This window comes from Anser anser, assembly GCF_964211835.1.
Source record: "Anser anser genome assembly, chromosome: Z".
Lineage (NCBI taxonomy): Eukaryota > Metazoa > Chordata > Aves > Anseriformes > Anatidae > Anser > Anser anser.
In genome coordinates, this window is record NC_139723.1 from 47,864,643 (window position 1) to 47,885,123 (window position 20,481).

The 20,481-nt window shown below is 42.3% G+C and overlaps 1 protein-coding gene and 1 long non-coding RNA gene across 5 annotated transcripts in view; one reads left to right on the top strand and one right to left on the bottom strand.

Moving 5' to 3' along the window:
- Positions 1-4,654: 4,654 nt before the first annotated feature.
- On the bottom strand, positions 4,655-18,359 carry LOC310889897. Of its 2 annotated transcripts, XR_014576877.1 has the most exons (5): positions 16,811-18,359; positions 14,187-14,376; positions 12,600-12,905; positions 10,849-10,925; positions 4,655-6,050 (listed from the first exon to the last, which is right to left on the bottom strand). It is a non-coding gene; the product is annotated as an uncharacterized lncRNA (long non-coding RNA). The 2 variants fall into 2 exon arrangements; XR_014576878.1 differs by lacking the exons at positions 4,655-6,050; positions 10,849-10,925 and adding an exon at positions 12,189-12,527.
- Positions 18,360-19,489: 1,130 nt separating this feature from the next.
- The window catches only part of MAMDC2 (MAM domain containing 2), a 68,826-nt gene continuing 67,834 nt past the window's right edge, over positions 19,490-20,481 (top strand). The window contains exon 1 of one of the 3 annotated variants that reach the window (XM_083817742.1): positions 19,490-19,819. Coding sequence is in view for 1 of the 3 variants with exons in the window: in XM_083817740.1 (XP_083673866.1) it covers positions 20,315-20,345 (31 nt within the window). In the remaining 2 variants the exon portion in view is untranslated. Of the gene's footprint in view, positions 19,820-19,868; positions 20,346-20,481 lie in introns of those variants that run through there. The other 2 variants (XR_014576761.1, XM_083817740.1) reach the window with 2 other exon arrangements.

Consider the following 20,481-nt stretch of genomic DNA (forward strand, 5'->3'; position numbering starts at 1 on the left):
CACTGTCCCCAGAGCAATGGGGCCAGGGGCACACAGGCATGCAGAGGGCACAGACAGGAGGTGGCCACCCAAAATACCTTTTGGGGTTTAATCTTCAGGCCCTTGGTGCTTGCCCTCAGATACACGAACATTAAATGTTTTAAAACCCAAAAGTCTTTTGCAATGTGTGGTGTGCCCTAAATCCCTTTTTCTGTTTGTTTTGTTTTGTTTTTGCATATAAGTTAGTTTTCTTGAGGAGTTAGGACCTCATAAATTTGTAAGGATCTTTGTTTTCATCAGTGCAAATGAAAATGGTGTTGTCCACAAAATGTAAACTTAATAAAAATTAAAAAGCAGCAACAACAACAATTCCTCACTTATTTAAACCTCTTTTTTACAAATAATTTCATTATTGGAAGAGTAACTATGAAATACAAAGAGGCTATTGAAATAATCCCTTAAATGGATGTACCTAACATAAAGAGAAAACAAGGCTAACACAAGTGCCATATCACTTCCTCTAGCAGTGGGTGATTTACTCTCCTAGAGATAGTACTAAAATAATTGGATATAGAGACACCAAACACCCTAAGCGGTTTCAAAATAAGCCATATTTACTTATATAACAAAGTAACAGGGTATCAAGTGTTTTCAAATTCACAGATATGCCTGCAATAATAAGGTAATGCAATGCGTGCCTCTGAAGCTACTTAGAGATAACCAATATCTTTTTCAGATTCCAAGAATTTAGTGGCTGTATTAGCAGTCCTTTATGAGTAAGGAAGCTCCTGGAAAAAGGCCACAGGCTGCCTTTCTGATAGTGAGCTCAGTTTGTTACTGAAAACAGGAAAATATCATTTGCTGTATGAGTGTTTTTATTAAACTGCAGCGTTAAAAAGGCTCGGAAGACTTTTTTTTTTTTTTCCATCTGTCACACTTGGTCACATGCCATCTAGAGGCTGTTCAAATCTTAAACCACAAATAAAAATTATCAGTCCATGATAATCCAAGGCAGAGATAATATCAATAGGAATCCCTGAAATTTGAAAGTGCTGACTTTTCCCTGTGCTCTAATGTCTATTCTAACTCTGCATCCACAAGATGATCTAGAGCAACAGTGCTGTAGCTAAGGTGGTCTAAGGACACAGGCAGGACAATAAAAATTTAAGTTTTTCAACTGTACCAGTTGGCCTAGCGGGAGAGAAAATCTCTACCTGAACATTTTCTACCCACTTAAACACATGCTACATAGCCATAAAAATATATGGGTTATATATATACCTAATGATTCTCCTGCTGGTTTTAACTTCAGTCACAGAAACATTAGCTGCAGTTAAGACCAGACACCTTTAGCTTAGAATTTGCTAGGTTTTGGCATTCTGAATGTATGCAAAACTGCAAATTAAAATGCACTTGTTCTGAATGTTGAACACACTTATCTAAACGTGGGAGTTGACCTCAATATTGGATATGGAAAAAAGAAAAGAAAAAAAAAAAAAGATAACATTCATTCTTTAGATGCTGGCTTTCTTTCTAGCTTCTGTATTGGGGCTTTGCTGAATAAGAATTAATAAAATACATTATATTGTGTTGTGCATACCCGCTTTCCAGGATCTCCAATGAAACAAACCAGTCACTGGCATTTTGTTTATAGATTGCCTTTTTGGTTATAGAGCTGTCTGTAACTGCCATTCCCAAATTTTAAGTAGCATCATAATATATTATTAAAGAACATAAGACAGTTTTTGAAGTGAATAACATAGCTGTATGAAGTACAAAATTAATGGAGTACCAGGAAATGGAATGATGCTGTATAATAGCAAATACAATAGCAAACAGCACTGGCAGTTGAGGTTGATTGCAAAAGCTCTGACGGATTAGGTGGCTGCAAACATGAGGCTGGTACACTACAGAGATAACCAAGGCCTGCTGATTTTTTGAAACCTGGCATTGTTGATTGGCCCCTGTGGTTATCTAGAATAAACTTCTGCTGGATCTATGTAGGGAACAATGCCAATTGGGGTTATTCTCCATCTGCTTTTGCCCACAGTTGCTGCCGTTGTGGCGCAGGTTTCTCTTGCAAGCTGCATCTTTTCCATCAGGGCAGAAATATCTCAGTTTTTGTATCTCTTCAAAAGCCAATCTTCTTTACAAACATCACAATGTGCCAATTAATAACACAAGGGAAAGTGAGGCTGCTACATGTGATTGCACTTTACAAAAAATAGCTGCGGCACATGCTTGAATGTCTTCACTTCTGCAGCCAGTCTCATCTTCCTCTTCTGTCCCCCTCACCTGCCTGTGCGAGCAGACCTCTTTCTGTATAATGCCTAGTGCTTCCAGAAGTCTTTGAATTAAGCTGGGGGAAAATCACAGCTGTTTGCTTGTTGGTTATGATATTTTATTTCTTGAAGGCTTGTAAATAACAAGGATTTTAAATAATAATAAATAATAAGAATAAATAATAAGGAGTTTAAAATGAGATTTTTTTCACAAGAAATTTTTTCACAAGATTTTTTTTCATGTTTTTCACAAAATGAGATTTTTTTTTTCAGCTTTACCATTTAATAATCCACTGCAGCATGGGGATAAGACAGGAGGAGTTAGAGGTCTGTGTGTAGCTGCAGGGCAATGGTATCATTGCAGTTGCAGGGATGTACTGAGTGAGCTCACGTCTGGAGTGCTGCGATGCACGGATACAGGGTCATTATGAAAGGCAGCCAGGTGTGTGAAGAGATGGAGTTTCCCCTTATACAAGAGAGCAGCAGGAAAGTGTGGAGCTGTACCTTGGGACATCAGACACAAATGAGTGATGCTGCGGGCTGGTTTCTGCTGTAGAACATATGCTCAGGAAAAAAAAAGCAGATGAGGACTCCCTCAGATGCCTGGAAGAAGCATCGCTTTTGCAGGCCCTGGTCATCATGTGGGACTCCAACCACCTGGTATCTGCTGGGGGGTCAACACCACAGGGCACGGGCACTCCAGGAGCTTTCTGGACCACACTGATGGCAACACAGAGAGACTGTGGAACCAGGGAGGGGAGGAGCTCTGCTGCACCTCATATTTCCAAAGAAAATAAGGTCAGGAGTGTGGAAGTTGGGAGCAGCCTGGCTGCAGTGACTAAGATGGTGGGCTTCAGTATGCATGACTACCTGATGGGAGGAGTAAAGAAATCCGTGTCAGACTTCTGATGTTGGTCAACGATAAGACAAGAGGAAATGGATGTGAGCAGAAACATGGGAAATTCCACTTAAACAGAAGAAAAAGACCCTTTTTGTTGTTTGGATGTCTAAACACTGGAGCAAGTTGCCCAGACAGACTGTGCAGTCTCAGTTCTTGGAGTTATTCAAAACGCAACTGGACACCATCCTGGCCAGCCTGCTGTAGTTGACCCTGCTTGAGTGGCTGGAGTAGATAACCTCCAGAGGTGCCTGCCAACTTCTGTGATTCTGTGATATGAATCTGCCATCAAAATCATAATATATTCCAAAACAGACTTCACAGCAAGCTTTCAAAAAGCTTATTCATAAAGAAGTTGCAAGGAGGAAACCTAATTGATTAACAAATTTTAAAGGGTGATCTGTTTAAGATTATAGCAACATCAGCTTCAAGACACAGTTGTTTAACATAGCTATTTGAAGTTCTTTGTAATAATTTGATTAAAGGAAATTTTGGGAAATTCATGAGTTGCTACATGATGCTTCCTGACTAATTTGGCAGGAACTTTAGCACAGTGGGTTCCAATTACTCCATTGTTTAATGAAAGGCACTAAGTTATACAGTGTAAGTACTCATTTTGAGTGTGAAGCAGGTGCATGACAGGGTATGTGAGAGGTATGGAAACTGCTTTGCAAGTGTACAGCAAGGTGCACTCCAGGCTCTCGCAGAGACTGCTGCCACAGATGGAGAGAACAGGAGGAGGAACTTGAAGGGTGATGGAAATTAGCTCTACTACTGTTTTCTGAAAATCAGAAAGGATTTTCAGGGGGTCTTACAGAGCTTCACAGTCTATTTAGCAAGGTCTCCAGTCACCAAACTCTTTTCCACAGAGCTGGCAAACAGAGGTCCCATGGGTTGCATTTTTTTAATGACCTCTCCCACCCACTTCCCGCACTCCCAAAATGGAGAACTTGTTCTTTATTTGATTTGATTTGATTTTTTTTTTTAACTGAATAAGATTACTGATTTGATCAAAATTTAATATCTTTGCTTTGGGGTATTTTTATACAAACACAGGAAAAGCAGAAACAGAAGGCTGGATTAGCAAAACAGAGGAGGAGGAAGTGTCCACACCCTATCTGTGTGCAGTAACCCAGAAGTGACAAATCCTGAAGTTCAGGCTGAAGTTCAAATCCTGAAGGTCAAATCCAAAAGTTTTTGAACCCAGTCCATGGTCTTGAACAAAGACCTTCCCTTGGATGACTCTTAAATGTCACTGGAAATGAGGGAAGACCCCACCTCCTGGAGCATAGTGTCCCTTTACTCAGCTCTTGTTTGACCACGTCCATCATGCTGTGTCTGATTGTATCTCCCCCAGGACAGACACCAGTGAACTGGAGCTAGTACAGCAGAGAGGGATGAAGATAGCCAAGGGCTGGAGATCTTAACCTGTGAGGAGAGGCAACAGACTGAGAGGTGCTTAGATCCAAAATACTCCACGTCCCAGTGGCTAAGGCATTCCTCCAGGGCATGGATGATCCCGGTTCAGATCAGAAGGATGAGCTGAGATACTTCATTTCCCAGGACAACACTAAAAACCCAGCTTGGCAGTCACCAAACTTGGAAGGTTAGTGGTGCCCGCAATACCTAGTTGTTTTTGCAAAGACACAAGTGCTTGGCCAGCAAATTTTTATTTATTTGTTGTGGTTTAACCCGGCTGGCAGCTAAACACCACACAGCCGTTCGCTCACCCTCCCCCCTCCCTCTCTGGGATGGGGGAGAGAAACGGGAAAGTGAAGCCGGTGAGTTGAGATAAAGACAGTTTATTAAGACAGGAATATAATAATAACAATAATAATAATAATAGTGATAATGATAATAGTATCAATAATAATAATGTGTAAGAAAACAAGTGATGCACAATGCAATTGCTCACCACCCGCTGACCAATGCCCAGCCTATTCCCGAGCAGCCGGCCCCCCCACCCCGGCCAGCCACCCCTATATATTGTTTAGCATGACGCCAGATGGTATGGAATACCCCTTTGGCCAGTTTGGGTCAGCTGTCCTGGGTCTGTCCCCTCCCAGCTCCTGCTGCACCCCCAGCCTGCTCGCTGGCAGGACAGAGCGAGAAGCTGAAAAGTCCTTGGCTTGGTGTAAGCACTGCTCTGCAACAATTAAAACATCAGCATGTTATCAGCGCTCTTCTCATCCTAATCCAAAACATAGCACCCTACCAGCTACTATGAGCTACTTAACTCTGTCCTAACTGGAACCAGGACATATTAAAAGAATAATTTGCCAAAAAAAAAAAAAAAAAAAGATTCACCTCATGCTATTTTCTATTTCAACTATTTTCTATGTAATGGCTACCATACTCTAATGAGCTTTCCCAGCACGTGCTCCTCCCCTTCTGCCTGGGAAAGCTTCTGCTGGGATAGTCTGAGAGGCCTGACCTAAAGTGCTTCAGCACGTACTGCTTCCACCTGTGGCTGAATGGGGTCTATCTGCAGCCACAGCCACAAAAGGCAGGTAGAAGACATGAAGGAGGAACGAAACGGGATTTAATATTGATTCTGCTCTGACAGAAGGCCTGGTATGCGAGAGATAAATTTAATGCTGATGACCCACAAGCTGGCTTTCCTTTCTTTTGCTTTCTGTGCACAGTGCAGCACAAGCAGCAGCAGTACAGGCTCCTGCTTGCTGTCTTCTCCAGCGTGTCACACTTGAACAGAGGGAACACTGCTACGGCCCTTTCACCCCATGGATTCTCTGATCTGTGGAGGGTGATTTGGGTGACAGTCAGCTCTCATACAACTTGGAGTGATGTGCACCATCGATTCACGCTGTTAGGACCAACCAGCCACTGGTCACTGAGGGTGACCTTTTCCAGACTCTTAGATAAGGCCACATCTGTACAAAGGAAGTCAATGGAGAGTTAATTAGGAGATGAAAGTTACTGCGCTGTATTTATGCTAACAGAGCCCAATTCTCCCTTTTCATACCGCTGGGTCTGGACAAAGAATTAAGTGCTCCAGTGTTTGGCAAAGGTGGAGCATGTACAAGCAGTAGATGGCCCACAGTCATGTTGGAGAAGCTGATGAAATGGTAGCTATGTCAAATCTGAGTGGGACCCCTGCTCTGGATCTCTGCTGAAGACCAGCTCTTGTTGATTCAACTATAACTTTATAACTCATCATTTATTCTGGTTTGTTCCCTTGCTGGTAACAGAAAATGGCACATCATAACCATAAATCTGTGAGTGAGCTTTAGCCATGGGGTGATACAGGGGAAACAAGATAAAGAGCCTGCCGGCTAGGCACGAAGTTTAGTGAAGCACACAGCATGTCTCAGAAGAAGATCAGGAAACAATTCATGTCTAGAAACTAATGGAAATACGGAATCTGGCAGCTTGCCAGATGCTGAATCCATCTTGTCATGATGCTGGAAATAAAGAATGGGATAGTCCTAATCAGAGCAGAGCACAATTCAAAGAGAAATAAACATACTTTGTAAGCCAACCATAGGACTCAGTCCATGACAACACACTGTTGTGGCAATATCATACCCAGTGTCATTATTAGTCACTTTCCCCTTTGGACCTTACTATAGACTGTAACCATTGCTGCTTTTGTCTCTCCATGGCTGCAAGGAAGCCACAGAGCTGTCATCTTGCTGGCAACTGAAACGTGTTTGCCACAAAAGGAAAACAAAACGCAGCGTTTGGTGCAAAGAGCGCTCCCTGCACATCTGATCGTTTTGGCCTGGAGTGAGATGCCCAGCGTGCAGGCACAGATTGTTTGCAGACGTCGATCAAACCAGCTGACAGTGCAAGCCGCAGCCACAAGAAGGGGTGTAATTTTGGCTTTGCTTTTTTTGTCCGAGTGAAGAAGTTTAGAAGAAATAACCTCATCTGTTTGCTAGCTTTAAAAACAGGAAGGAGAGCCTCTAAAGTTTCTAGATTTTTTTTTTGGCTGTCTTTTTTTTGTTTAGATTTGATCAGTGTGAGTCAGAAATAGTGAGAATTCATAATGTCCGACAGTTGCATCTAAGTAATTCCTGGGGAAAAAATTTTTTAACCTAAGGAATGCAATTTTATCCTTGCAGATTTTTAAACTGGAAGGGCTTCCTGGTTGGAAGGTGAACGGGGGATGACCAGCTTTTAAGGATCAGAACATATAAAGATTTTTCTATACCTCTAAGGTTTAAGATATTTACAGCTGTTATTTGGATTACAGCCCACTCATCTTGGACTATACAATGTCTCAAGCTGAGGATCCTCACTCTCCTCACACCAACAGCGGGGTAAATCAGGAATAACTGTGCTGAAGTACAAAACTTGGACATAAAGCCCCAATCAGGCCTTCAATGTTTAAACAGAGATGAAAATATAAATATCTGCGTTCACTAGCATGCTTTCTTCTTGCTCAGAAATGAAATGGATTATTCCAAACAATAACTAACCACCTCTTTTTTCCCTCTCCTTTCTTATTCCATGAATTCCCCTTCTCATGCCATTGAAATAGCTGCCTTCTTAAAGATCTTTTGATGCTGCTTCAGTGCTGCAAAATTCACAGATCAAAACAAATCACTGCAGCACGAAAACAAAGGGGTAGCTTTCCTGGTGGAGCTAGCAGAATGTCAGTGTCGGTGGGTTGTGCAGGAGCACTGCTGTGCTGCCATTCAGGTTTTTCGTTAGGTAAGTAGCAAGTTGTGACCTGTAATCAAAGTAAGTGATACATTACAGAGATTTTTCTTTGTTGTATGCAATCTGTTGAAATGCTGGCATGTAACTTGAACAGGTGGGGGGGAACCCCGTGGCAATACTTGCCTGTACAGCTTTAGGTGTAAATTTGCCTTGTGTTCTGTACATTGATGGTATGCATCAAACTAGAAACCAGGGAGCAGCTGGAGCTGCCTCATTCATAATGTTTGCAGAAGTGAAGCTGCACTTTTTTATTTTTATTTTTTTTGGTCATAATCGATGATCTCCAGAGTAAGTAAGTATTCCTTTCCTGTTGCAGTCAGATAGACTATTATTCACTTTGACATGAATTTGTAAAACTTCAGCCATAGCCCCCTTGGAAAAGTGCTATATGCTTTATTTTGTGCTTTTCTGTCATACACTTACTATTCAATATTGCATTTGTAACAGTTGTTGCTAAGACCATGTCTTCCCTTTTTACATATGTCCTCGCTCTGCTCAGTATATTTCAAAAGGAGAGTTGGTGCTAGAGCTGGCAAAGAGAATGCTCTGGGAAAAGCAGGAGGAGATACCCAGGTAAGAGACAGATTACTTCAAGCCACACAAAATCTTAGCCTGGCAGCCAGGTGAGTGCAGTACCTACCAGCTCTAGGACTCCAAAATCCAAGGATACAGCACAGACATCGTATCTGCCAAAGCTTTGCTGACTCAGGAAGCAGAAGACTACTGACACAGGAGCTGAGCTACTGAGCTGTACAAAGTTCCTGAACATCTGCTGGAGGCTCATGAACATGGCAACCCTCCCTTGCAGGATTTCTGCACTGTTTTGGGCAGTTACTTTGCCCCCGCCAGGCAGATTTGTTACTCCAGTGACAGCCTTATGAAGAAGTCCTTGGGAAGCTACGTTACAGCAATGTAAGGATTATGCAGATGTCAAAGGATTATTTCAGACTTCAAAAAGTCTGAAAAAATAGGATCTAAAGGTTTTAAACAATATTGAACAAATCATCCTTTTCTGTCTCATTTCCTTTTTTTTTTTTTTTTTTCCATTTTCCATTTCTGCACATCTCCTCATATTTGGCTTTCTCCTCTGTTTTCTTCCAAGTTCTGCAAAAGCACTGTCATCTGAGGGAGAAACTGACCGCAGGGCATTTATTTGTACACAAATAATATTTTACCATGGCAACCTCCATTTTTTTCCATTATGCAGTCCTCTGGATGATGAAGTTGCATTTGAGCACGTGGGCATTCTCCAGCTTCTTTTACAGCTGGTATCTCAAAGAAATCTTAACTATGGATTGTGATAGGAACATAAACAATAAGGAAAAGAGACTTCATCCATTCAAAAGGTTTTCTGAAATTGTCAGTGGCTTCTTGGTTTGTTCATGTCTACAAGTAAGAGGTACTTATTTATAAATCATATAAGATTTAAGAGTTTACTTATCTATAAATGATTGATCATGTTATTTAGCTGTTAAGGGGGGTAATTTTGCTTTCATTTACACCTATAGTGTAGCATCTGATACAAATTAGCAGAGAATTCTGTTCATAGTATTTTGTTCATTCTGGACTCTTACAAAATACTCATTGTCTCTCACCTGATTCATTCTGTAATGTCCAAAGACAATAATGGCATGTGAATAATTTAATTTATATGTAATTTAAACAAAAAATACCTTTTTTTTTTTTTAGAATTTTTTAAATTCTCAGAGTAGACTACATGTAGACTATTGGAAAGAATAGTTTATTTTCTTTAATTACACATCACTCCAAGGATCATACAGTGGCACTCAGCCACTTAACTTTACCCCTGACATTACAGCTCAGCTTTCCTTGCAGGATATACGACCAGTTCCTGACTCCAGATGTAGACTGAGCTACATGCCTGTTCTGAGTCCAGCTGTCATTCCAGCTCTCTGGGCTGAGCAGGATGTTGTTGGCATTTCAGCTCCAAGGTTTTTTAAATTCCCTAGCCCTAAGCCTAATCTTAACCCTGCTCTTCTGCAGAGTAGGTGATAAACCTTCCTAGTTCAAAATGTGTGATGAGCTACAGCTCCATCCTGAGCACATCTTCCTGCAGTTCTTTGGGTGGAGATAGATTTACTCCAACCAAAAATATACTGGCTTCCCTAGCTCCAACCCTAATGTTATGCTGCAACAGTGTGCATATCAAACACACCCAGCTGGAAAAGGGTGATGAAACCATCGTTACCCTGATCGCTGACCTTAAGCAGCAAAGAGTTTCTTTTAATCTCGCAGAATCAGAATCACAGAATTGGCAGGGGTTGGAAGGGACCTTTGAAGATCACCTAGTCCAACCCCCTGCTGAGCAGGATCACCCAGAGCACATTGCACAGGATGGCATCCAGGCAGGTTGTGAATGACCTTCAATAATTTGACTCTTACAGTACAGCTTTAATGGAAGTGTTTATTATTGTTCTTGTTTGAATAGCTGAGATACCATTCAGTAACATACCTAACCTTAAAGGGGTTCAAAGATATGATTCACCATAGAAGTATATTGGTACTTGAAGAATATAAATCAGAAGACACATTCAAAATGTTATTGAATGATTCAAAAAACAGAGTTCACTTTCTAATTTTGTGTTGTCTCTGGCCCCAGCCAGGGCTGAGAGCAGGGAAAGATGAAAAGCTGGAAGACAGCTGTTGGGTTAGAATTAGGGGAAACTTTGCTCCTATGCACTTTCAAACTCTTTAAACTGAATTAAGCCAATGTTTTGCTTTTGTTCATTTATCTGAAAACAAATCCATTTAAAAAAAGATGTACTTGGAGTTATACACAGAACAATATATACCACATCCTATCTCAGAGATATTTTCACTGAAGTGAATGGATAATGCACTAGAAGGAAGGTTTTAGGAATATGATTTATGTTGTTTCTCCTTCTGTTTACTGGAGCCCCATATCCTCTTTAGAAATCCCATTAGTATTTTCCATTCTTTGTGTTCCTGTCTTAAAGTTAATAACAAAATCATCGTGCTTACCTCAAAACAGTTCTATTCGCCAGCCTCTGGAACAGGGGGGCTCTTGGTCTTTGACTAGCACTGGCCAAACACTGCCCCTGTATGGAAAAAATAAAATAATAAAATAAATAAAATAAAATAAAATAAAATAAAATAAAATAAAATAAAATAAAATAAAATAAAATAATGGAACTGATAATGGATGATGAGACTTAATGGATTTCTAGTGTGGGAGAGGGAGTTAGGCTACTCTGTAGGTTTGAGGGGGTTAGTCTGAGGGAGTTAGGCTACTCTGTAGGTTTGTCGTAGTAGATTTTGCTTTGTATATAACAATAAATTTTGCAACAGCCTAATCAGCTTGTCTAACCACAAGGTTGTAGCTCAGACTGACATTTGTAAATTCCACAGGGCTTATGGAGAAGCCAGGTATAGAAGAGGGTGATAACAAGACTTGATCGGCCTAAAGAAAACAGAATAGTCTAGAACACGTGCTCTTCTAATCAAGACTCACCAACTTCTGGCCTGAGTCCATAAAACCAAACACCTGGTGAACTGGTTGTTTTTAATGTTACTATGTGGTTTTGACCAGAACCAAAACCAACTTTGGATATGGAAAATGGATAATATTATTTCATGATTATCTTTAGCAGAGCAGCAGGAGAGCTGCACCACATAAGGTCCACTCTTTGCCCTGTGAAGCCAAATCTTCTCCTGTGATATCTTCTGTCTACAGGCAAAGTACCTTTGATTTATGTGAGGAAACTCCTTCAGACATGTGTGTGTGTGGAAAGGATGGTTTCCAGCAGGATTATCTGAAGTAACTACAACCACGAGGTTGCCCATCTCACTTTGCACTCCTTCTGTCCTGTACCTACTGGCTTCCTCTCTTCCACAAGTGAGTCACAAGCCCCAAAGCATGAAGGTAGAGAAGTAATTCTTGGAAAAATGTATCCTCTGGCATGTATCAAGCATGGATATCCTCTTCAGACCCCTCCACCTGACCATTTTTACCAGCTGAAAAGTCACAGTGGCTGGCACTCTTTGTGTTGATGGAAAAGGACAGTTAGCAGCTGAAAGTCATGTTCAATGCCCTCGGCCTTCAGAGGCCAACAGTTGGCTACCAGACCACTAGCAAGGCTCGTAGCCGATGTTTAAGGACTGTAGGATATCTGCTAACCCACTGGTTTAAAAAAACAGACAGAAGACCTGATAGCTATTATAAAAAGTTAATTAGCTGTAAAACTGAGCTTTTTATGCTCAGTTTATTTCTCCAGTATATGTGTTTTTTTTTTTTTCTTCTGCAAAGAAAGTTGAAGTTTGCTGATGCCAGTAGAGTTTTTACAAACAGAGAAACAAATCACTGGGATTTAGTTTGTTTTATAACTTCACATGAAGATGTCGTTCTTGACTGTTTCTTTTACTCCTCTTCATGAAATCATGGTGATGTGCAGCTAGAGCCTGCTTACTTATAGCAGCTGGCTTTCCTTTACAGGGAATTAAATAAGGCCTAGGAAATGTATTAAACACTAACAATCAAATAAAGTAGGTTGCTGCTTCTAATGTGACAGAGGGATCCTGGAGTCTTTTCATTGTCACCCACAAAGGAAGAGCCTGCTTTAGTGTTCTGTGACCTCATGCCCAGGCTTACCTTTTCTGAGACTGGCCTCCTGTTCTTTTCCATACTATTGACAACCTGCAAACTGAAGAATTGTTAATTTAATTTTATTATTATTTTTTTAATTGCTCAATTCAGTGGCTAGCTAAATACTTACCTAAATACAGCAGTGCAGATTGATGCTGACTCCATACACACAGCAGAATGATCCCCTCTGGTCTGTTCTCATGGTTCTGCATGACCAGCTTCAGGACCAGCTGATCTTGCTGAGCTCAGCCACAGGACAGTTCCTGTGCTGAGTCCCAGAAGTGCTTGCTGATGAATCAGCACCAGATCGACCACAAGGTCCTTAAAAACCTCAGGTGCCTCTGTTACTCTACTCAATAAGACCAGTTACCAACCTCCAGCAAACCAAGTAGCAGCAGCTCCGTGGTCTCTGCATGAGATTTTGGGGCATTAATCACTGGAAGCAACAGGGAAGAGTAAATATACTGAATGAAGACACAATATTCCAGAACAACTTGCCAAAAACATGTACTTTGTTAGTACTAAACCATACCAGGTTGCTCAGAGCAGAGCCCTCCAAAACTTTACACAGAACCAGTCCAACAGAACAGAAGAAAAAAATTCCTCTCTAATCTAGTCTAAAAAGCATGGAGATGTATCTGCTGTTCTGATGTATGCATATGGCTCATACTACAGATGGCAGTGGCAGGAGCTTTCCCCACTACTTCAGTTGGAAGTTGCAGTTTGTTGCCAGTAGTGCAACATCACAGCAATCAGAAAAACCAAATAAAACTGTCAGGACATTTTCCTGCTCATCTTTCTACTTCCCCAAATGGCACATATGCTCTACGGCAGCAGAAATAACCAGCACGGTCACTGGATACTAGTACCCTCTGCCCAACCTCATTTTGGTTTTCTGTTAGGAACCAGAAAAATATTGCATATGTATACTCCCATTAGTCACTATCCCCACTATCTGTCATCACTTACTAAGCAGCACAAAAGGGGATTCCTTATTCATCTTACTGCATCTACGTAGTGAATTGCCTTCACAGGGAAGCAAAACTTTGAGCACTTTCTGCTTGATTTATGACATAGCTCTGGCCATAGGGGCTAACCAGGACTAAGCCCCTGGAACAAGAAGTGTGCTGTATGCAAGGGCTGCAATAAGCCAGATATCGACACTGAACTGGGTATGACCGCACGGCTCTGTTCACGCTGCCCTGTGGTACATTGCAGTCACATCCTAACAAAGACAGACCTAGACCCTTATGTGGAGTTGTGCCTTAGTCTGTGAGAAACCCAGTGAAAACCAGAGGAAATATTCCTACGGCATGAGGTTCTTCCAGAGAAGGGAGAAGACAGCAGTTGCAGAAACTGGCTCATAAGCCAGATCAGAACCAATTTGCACTGTGAAACACTGGGGACAATGGGCACAAGGCATTGCAGATACACCACAGCAGTTACACAGTTTAATTGTCGTGGCATAATTGGATTAGATGACCTTAGCTCAAACTACTGGCATTTTTCATACTGAAGATAAATATGAAAGGAAGTAGATGCCAGGCTTTCTGTCTAATTTGGCTTGCGAAGTGCCATGTGTGATTATAGTACATTAGAGCATATTAATAACAGTAACACATGTGTGTGAGGAGACTGAAATATGAACACTGAACTGCTTGACAAGACCTCATTTCCTTGTCCAGCCCTGATATCCTGTTCCAACTCAAAACAGTACCGGTGTCCAATGTCTGAGATCCAGTGGAAAGTTTGGATGTGCCTGGGCATTTGGTGAGATCTTTTTACAAAGTGTATTTTCCAGGATTTCAAAACAAACACTGCGGAGGAGAGTATCTGTAGCTAGGGGTGCAGAAAATATGGAAAAGCTTAGAATGCAATCATCGTCCTTCTGCTCCTCTGGTGTTAATCTGGAAGTACAAAAGGAGTCAAATTAAAGTAAGGCAAATTGAGGCCTGTGAATTAAATTAGCCCTTAAAGCGAGCTCACTTAATAATATGATTTACCAAGATGTAATTGGCCTTCTGCCTTATTGTGTGTTTCTGCATTCCCTGTCTTAAAATGCAACAAGCACAAATGTGGCCTGCCTGACACTTTGCAAGCTGGTGAGGAGTGAGCTGGGGAAGTGCCAAAGGAATTAAACCCTGCCATTGTAGAGGGCTTCTGTACACCTCAAGCACTCATATATAATGATTAATGGCACTTCTGATATTTGTTCTCACTTGTGAGGGAGTCTGGTTAACATATACAGGATTACACTCCTCCCTGACATGAAGAGGGCAACCTAATTCATTTAGCAGCAGGAGAGGACAGGGTGGGACTTCAGGAAATCTGAGTTAATAAGGTGCAAACTGCTTTTATGAATTCATTATAGAGGAAAATATTCTGTCCTCTTCCACACATTTCTTGGAAGTAAAAGCCCAATGGGACACTCTGAGGGTTTGCACCAGTTTCAGGAATTTTTATGTCATTTTAATATTGACTTTCTTAAGACCCTTGGCTAGATTTTGATGCTAGATTTTGATGCATTTTACCTGTCACTATTTCACTTAACTAGACTTGCAGAAATTCTCTATCGTTCTCCTCCAAGTCCTCTAAATTAATCTGTAAATCTAATTTAACCCCCCCCCCCAAAATATCTGACCTAACCATTGCTCTCATTGCTTTAAATATTTTCTCAAATCACTCCACAAAATCTGTATCTACCACATATCCCTTTGCCTTCCGAATAAAAATCCCTATTTACATTTCTGCTCACCTTCTCCCTTTGCCCTTCAGAACAGCCCGTCCACACCCACCACTGCCATCACACACTTCTCCTGATACTTCCCAGGCTCCTGAGAGCTTGCAGCAACCTGGAGTTGCCAGATTAATAACCAGTTTAATACAGGGGGACATAAACTTTGGTGGCTGAAGAGCTGTGGGAAGTGTGGCTCTGCTATTCCTGATAAGAACCACACCATCTGCAAGACTGGTGGGGAAATCAGGTGAGAAGCTCTTGGTGAGTACTGATAGTGGTGAGTCACCAGCATCAGCTGCCTATTTGGGCAATGAGCTCCTCAAAATTGGTGTATACTGCATAATGCACTATACACGGTTCTATATGTATATAAAGTTTAAATATGGGCATCTTTCAAAGCCGTTGGAGACATTTAGCTAACCAGCTGACTTGATATTGCAGTTAATTCATGTTAGGTGTGTTTATCTGGCTTCAGAATATTTTGTTAAAATGTATGCTGAGAGAACCACTTGTCTTGCTTGAGCTTGGTGCTCTTTGAATCAAGAATAAATCCATTTATTCTAAAAGATTAGACAGAGATATCAGTCAGCCATCTGTCAAAGACACTTTGCAGCAGATATGCCAGAAATGGGATCATTCAAATCTCTGAAGATTTTGGTTATGAGAGTTTGGCCCGGGAGTGAAACCTAAATCAGAATTGTGTATGGCTTTGTCTAGATAAATCCTAGGTACGGTCTTCTTACAGAGAAGGCAAGAGAGTGCTATTAAAATGCAAGTCAGTATATTAAACATTTTTGTATGCCACTAGTAAGATTTGCAAAGTTTGCTTTGTCTACAGGCTGGATGGACAAATAATGTAGAATTTCAGTACTTGCAATGTAACAAATGAAGTGATCCTGATTTCTTTGTTATTTCTTATTGTTTGAGTGTTACCATAACGATTGGGAAACATCATCAAAGATCAGTACCTCTATTAAACTGCACCCTGAAAAAAAATCTTTGCCTCTCCCAAATGTTTTCTGCCTAAGAAAAGGGATGGTAGATAAACAGAGACAGAGACAGTAAATATAATGCAACTACCCTGCACGACTTATGTTGGTCTCAGCACAACAGTTTCCTGTTGTCAATCTTTTATAGGTATCACAAAAACAAAAAAAAAAAAAAAAAAAAAAAACAGAACAAAACAAAACAAAACAAAAAAACAACTGTCTTTTAAGGAGGAACGTGAAGAAGTATAAACAAGAAACAATGTGGATGATTATGGAGACCTTCTTACATGTGAGAGGGTGTAGAAGCTGATGTCAAAGTGGAGGAAAAATCTTTCTGGGAGAAGGAGACTATGAAAGGCTTTGAAAATGAAAACCTGCAGTTTATGTTTAACAGGAGGAGAGAGGAGAGCTAATGGAGATTTGGGAAGAGAGCTGTGTCACAGTCAAACCTAGGTAACTGATCTTTGTTGTAGCACTTGCAATGGTTACAACTGAGAGAAAATAGTCAGTCTTAACTGAACAATTAGTGTTATAGGAAACTGGCAACAACAGTGCTGGAACAGAGGAAGAAAAAAATAATCACAATAAGCAAGGTATTTCTTTCAATTTTCTTACTTCAAGCATGGAGTTTCTGTGTTTATCCCTTGAGAAGTCATTTTGAATCTGTTGCTGCTGCCTTATAACAAAACGTAATGGCATGCAGTGTGTCAGGTTTTGTTTTTCCTGCAGCAGTCGGAAAATGCTTTGGTCATCTCAAGTGAGACATCACTGTTATACAACTGGCAGCTGTAACAGATCAAAAATGTAAAAAGGCTAAAGAAACGTGGTGCTTCCTTCTGTTAAAAATAGGAAAAAAAATCTTTGTATATAATACTGTGAAAAATCTTTGACAGTTTCATTTTTGTGATTAGTTAGTTATATTTCTGAACAAACGACCATTTTGCTGTAGTCCTATAGACTTAATTCTGATGAGAAGCCACATAATTTTTCCAGCCAGCTGGAAAAAGTTGTAAGGTGCTACATTTTGTCTTGTGGAATTTGTTTCTTTTTTGTTGTTGTTATTGTTTCATTTAGATTTTAGCCTATAAACTCCTTGCTTTTAAGTTCGTGTGTTTGTGGGGCTTGGCTCACACCAAGGTAGAGATGATAAGGCACAAGAGAAAAAGAGATGACTGAAAAAGCTGGCACCATTTCAACTCATTTCACCTACACAGGCACCATTTCAACTCTGGAGGAGCTAACTTGCTGCAAAAACTGGCAGCTTTAGACCTATCTCTACCTGTACTTATTTTTCAGACAAAAATCTAATTCATGGAAGATGGAAAGCATGGAACCAAAAGGATTTCTCTACATCCTAACAGGGTCTTTTGTCTAGACTATCAGGAATAAAAATAGACTAAGAAATAGAAAATAGGGATTGGGGCAGGTGGAAGTTATAGGAAAGAGGGAACACCATGAAAACAAGGAAAAGAGTCCTTAATTATACATGCGTGAAGAACAGAGCCTTGAAAATAAAAGAAATAAAGAAAGCTGACGTTTCTGAAGCACTTGGTTCTGAAGCACTTAATTTGTCTAAGAAGTTTTGATGTTCTGCACACAGCAAAAAGGATGAATTATGGGAATGTTAGGTTTTTAGATGGAGAATGTAAAGGAAGACAGAAAACACATCATGTTTATGATGATCTTGTGCCTGAAGGGCCACTTTTGGGATTTGTCAAATCCCTGAGAAAAGATCAGCTCGTGCCTGGAGTCTGATGAAGACCATGCTGCAAGAAACTACCCAAGGAGCCTGAAATGTATAAAAACAAACCTGAAAATACAAAACATGCTAAAAGCAGGGCATAAATTGAGTTAGAATGGTCCAAGTCCTGGATCTCATCAAGGCTTCATCCCTTGAAGGAGGAGATGGAATGGGGAACCCTGAAAATAGAGGAAGATTTTGTGAACTTTTTCAAGGGGATAATGCAGCTTTCACCAAAATTCAGAGCAGAGCTGGGGGAGCCCTCTCTTCTGAGTTGCTTATACCCCTGTACTTTCCCTGAAATAGGAACTAGGAGAAGCTGGAAGGCTCCTTGATCTGGAAACCACAGGTCAAAGAGAAAAAAATAAAATAAAAAGATATGTATATTAAAAAAAAGAGATTACCTGTTCTGGTCAAGACCAATGGTTTTATTAAAGACCCACATGAATTGAGTGAATTTCAAAGTGGGAAGGTTTTTCTACTACCTGAGATGAAGCATTCTGGAAGAAGCCTGTGCCAGATATTTTTGACAACGATTTTCATTTCACAGTGTTTCCAGGGAGGCCTGGCATGTGTCCCTGGGAGGAGCAGAGAACATGTTTGTGTGGGCATTCACAGTCTGTTTCCGGACAGACCACTTCCACACTCTGTGGCTGGGTTGCTGCTCAGGTGGGAAGTGTTTCACTGGAAATCACAACTTCCTGATTTTATTGTGGGCGCTCAGGTCTGCACACACACGGCCTCTGTCTGGCAGAGAAACTTGATTGAAGGGATGGAGAAAGTTTATATCTTTGGCTTCTAGGCAAAGCTAAACAAACAACTGTGAATGCTGTGTTACAGAAATACTGTGAATACCACAAAGCGTACAGGTAAATGTCACAGCAGAGGAACCCAGGGCGCTGCCACCGTCCTGGCCCCTACAGGAAAGGAAAGGAAAGGGGACAAAGAGTTTTTGGAAGGTGAATTGTGCAGGAAATGCTGTGTTACCCAGCTAGTTGAGCAAAAAAAACACCTGAGAGTTCCACTGTGTGAACAAATGAATGAGGGATGCAGGCACTATTAAATTGTCTGTGGGAAACTGAAGGGATTGCACTAATTAATACCCAGCAATATCAAAATTAAACTGTGAATGGTTATCCCCAAGGTGCTGCTCCAGTCCCCTTACAATGGAAGGACTGAAAGTTAGATACCTGCATCTTGCATGCACAAAAAATATTGAGTATCATTATGTTTGTTATGAAATGGGCCATGAACCTTTCTCTGCCATTCCCCAAAGCAAGCAGGCGTGTCCTACCCATGAGAGCACAAAGTCTGTTCTTCTGGGTACAAAAGCACGCCTTTAAAACAGAACACATTTGAGAGGGATTATTCAAGAGGTAGACTACGTATGTGGGTAATCTGATATTACAAATAATAATAACAAAAAAGTCTGTCAGCCAAAACCCTTCTCAGACCAGGTATGAACTGTGTGAGGGCTGGAGCGATTGTGCAAGATATCACCACCGAGGCTGTTAGCACGGTTACGGGGAGGCAGTGCCCCTGTCAATTTAAGGGGAAAGGTTCTAGATACCGCATGGGATTCAGGAATGGTTTTATGACAAGTGTATTAGAGGCTACATGACAGTTATTTAGGGATGCATTTAGGGATCACCGGTTGCAAGAGATATTTTTACCGGGTTCGTGTGCCTTTGCTAGGAGCCTTTTAAAACCGGCGTTGCACGCCGGAATTTGCCAACAATAAGAAAAGTAAAAGCCACGTAACTGAAGCAGCCTGTGCAGGCTGCAGTGCAGACAGCGCATTTTCCACGAGGGCTGAAGAAAAGCCCCGTGTGTGTGTGTGCCCTGCGCCGTTCCCGTGCCCAGCGGTGCGTGCCCGGGTGCAGGTGAGAGCCGCGGGGCGCACGCCAGAGAGGGGAAATTCGGGGTGGCGGCGAGGAGGAAACTTTTCCCCGACGGGGACAGCCCAGAGGCGGAGGTCCCAGAGGAGCGGGGTACCAGAAGGGGCGGCCAGCCCTGCGGGGCAGCAGAGGGGCAGGGCGGGCCGGGGCGGCACAGGGGGTGGGAGCCGCTTTGTCCTCCGCAGACGGGTGCGAGGGGGCACCGCACCGAGCGGCATAAATACCCGGCGGGGGAGGAAAGCGAGGCACAGCCGGGCTCCGCTCGCGGTGCCCGAAAACCGGGACCGCCCCCCCCCTCCTCGGAGCTCGCTCCCACCCAGCGGGTCGCCCCCGGGGGCTGCGGCGCCCCCGTCCCCGACACGACCCGAGCCCCCCCCGCCCCGATCCGGGGCTGGGTCCCGCCGCCGCCCCGCTCGTTCCCCGCCCCGCCGCGCTCCCGCCCCGCCGCCGCCGCCAGCCCCGGCTCCCCCGGCGCCGAAGATGCTGCGGCTCTGCCTCCTCGCCGCGCACGGTAAGCGGCGGCCGGGCAGGGGTCTGGGGGGCGCTGCCCGCGGGGGGGGGTGGGGGGGCGGGGAGGAGCGGAGCCCGAGCCCCCCCAACCCCCGAGCCGGCCGTGCCGTGACCGGGGCTGGCTTTGTCCCTTTGCA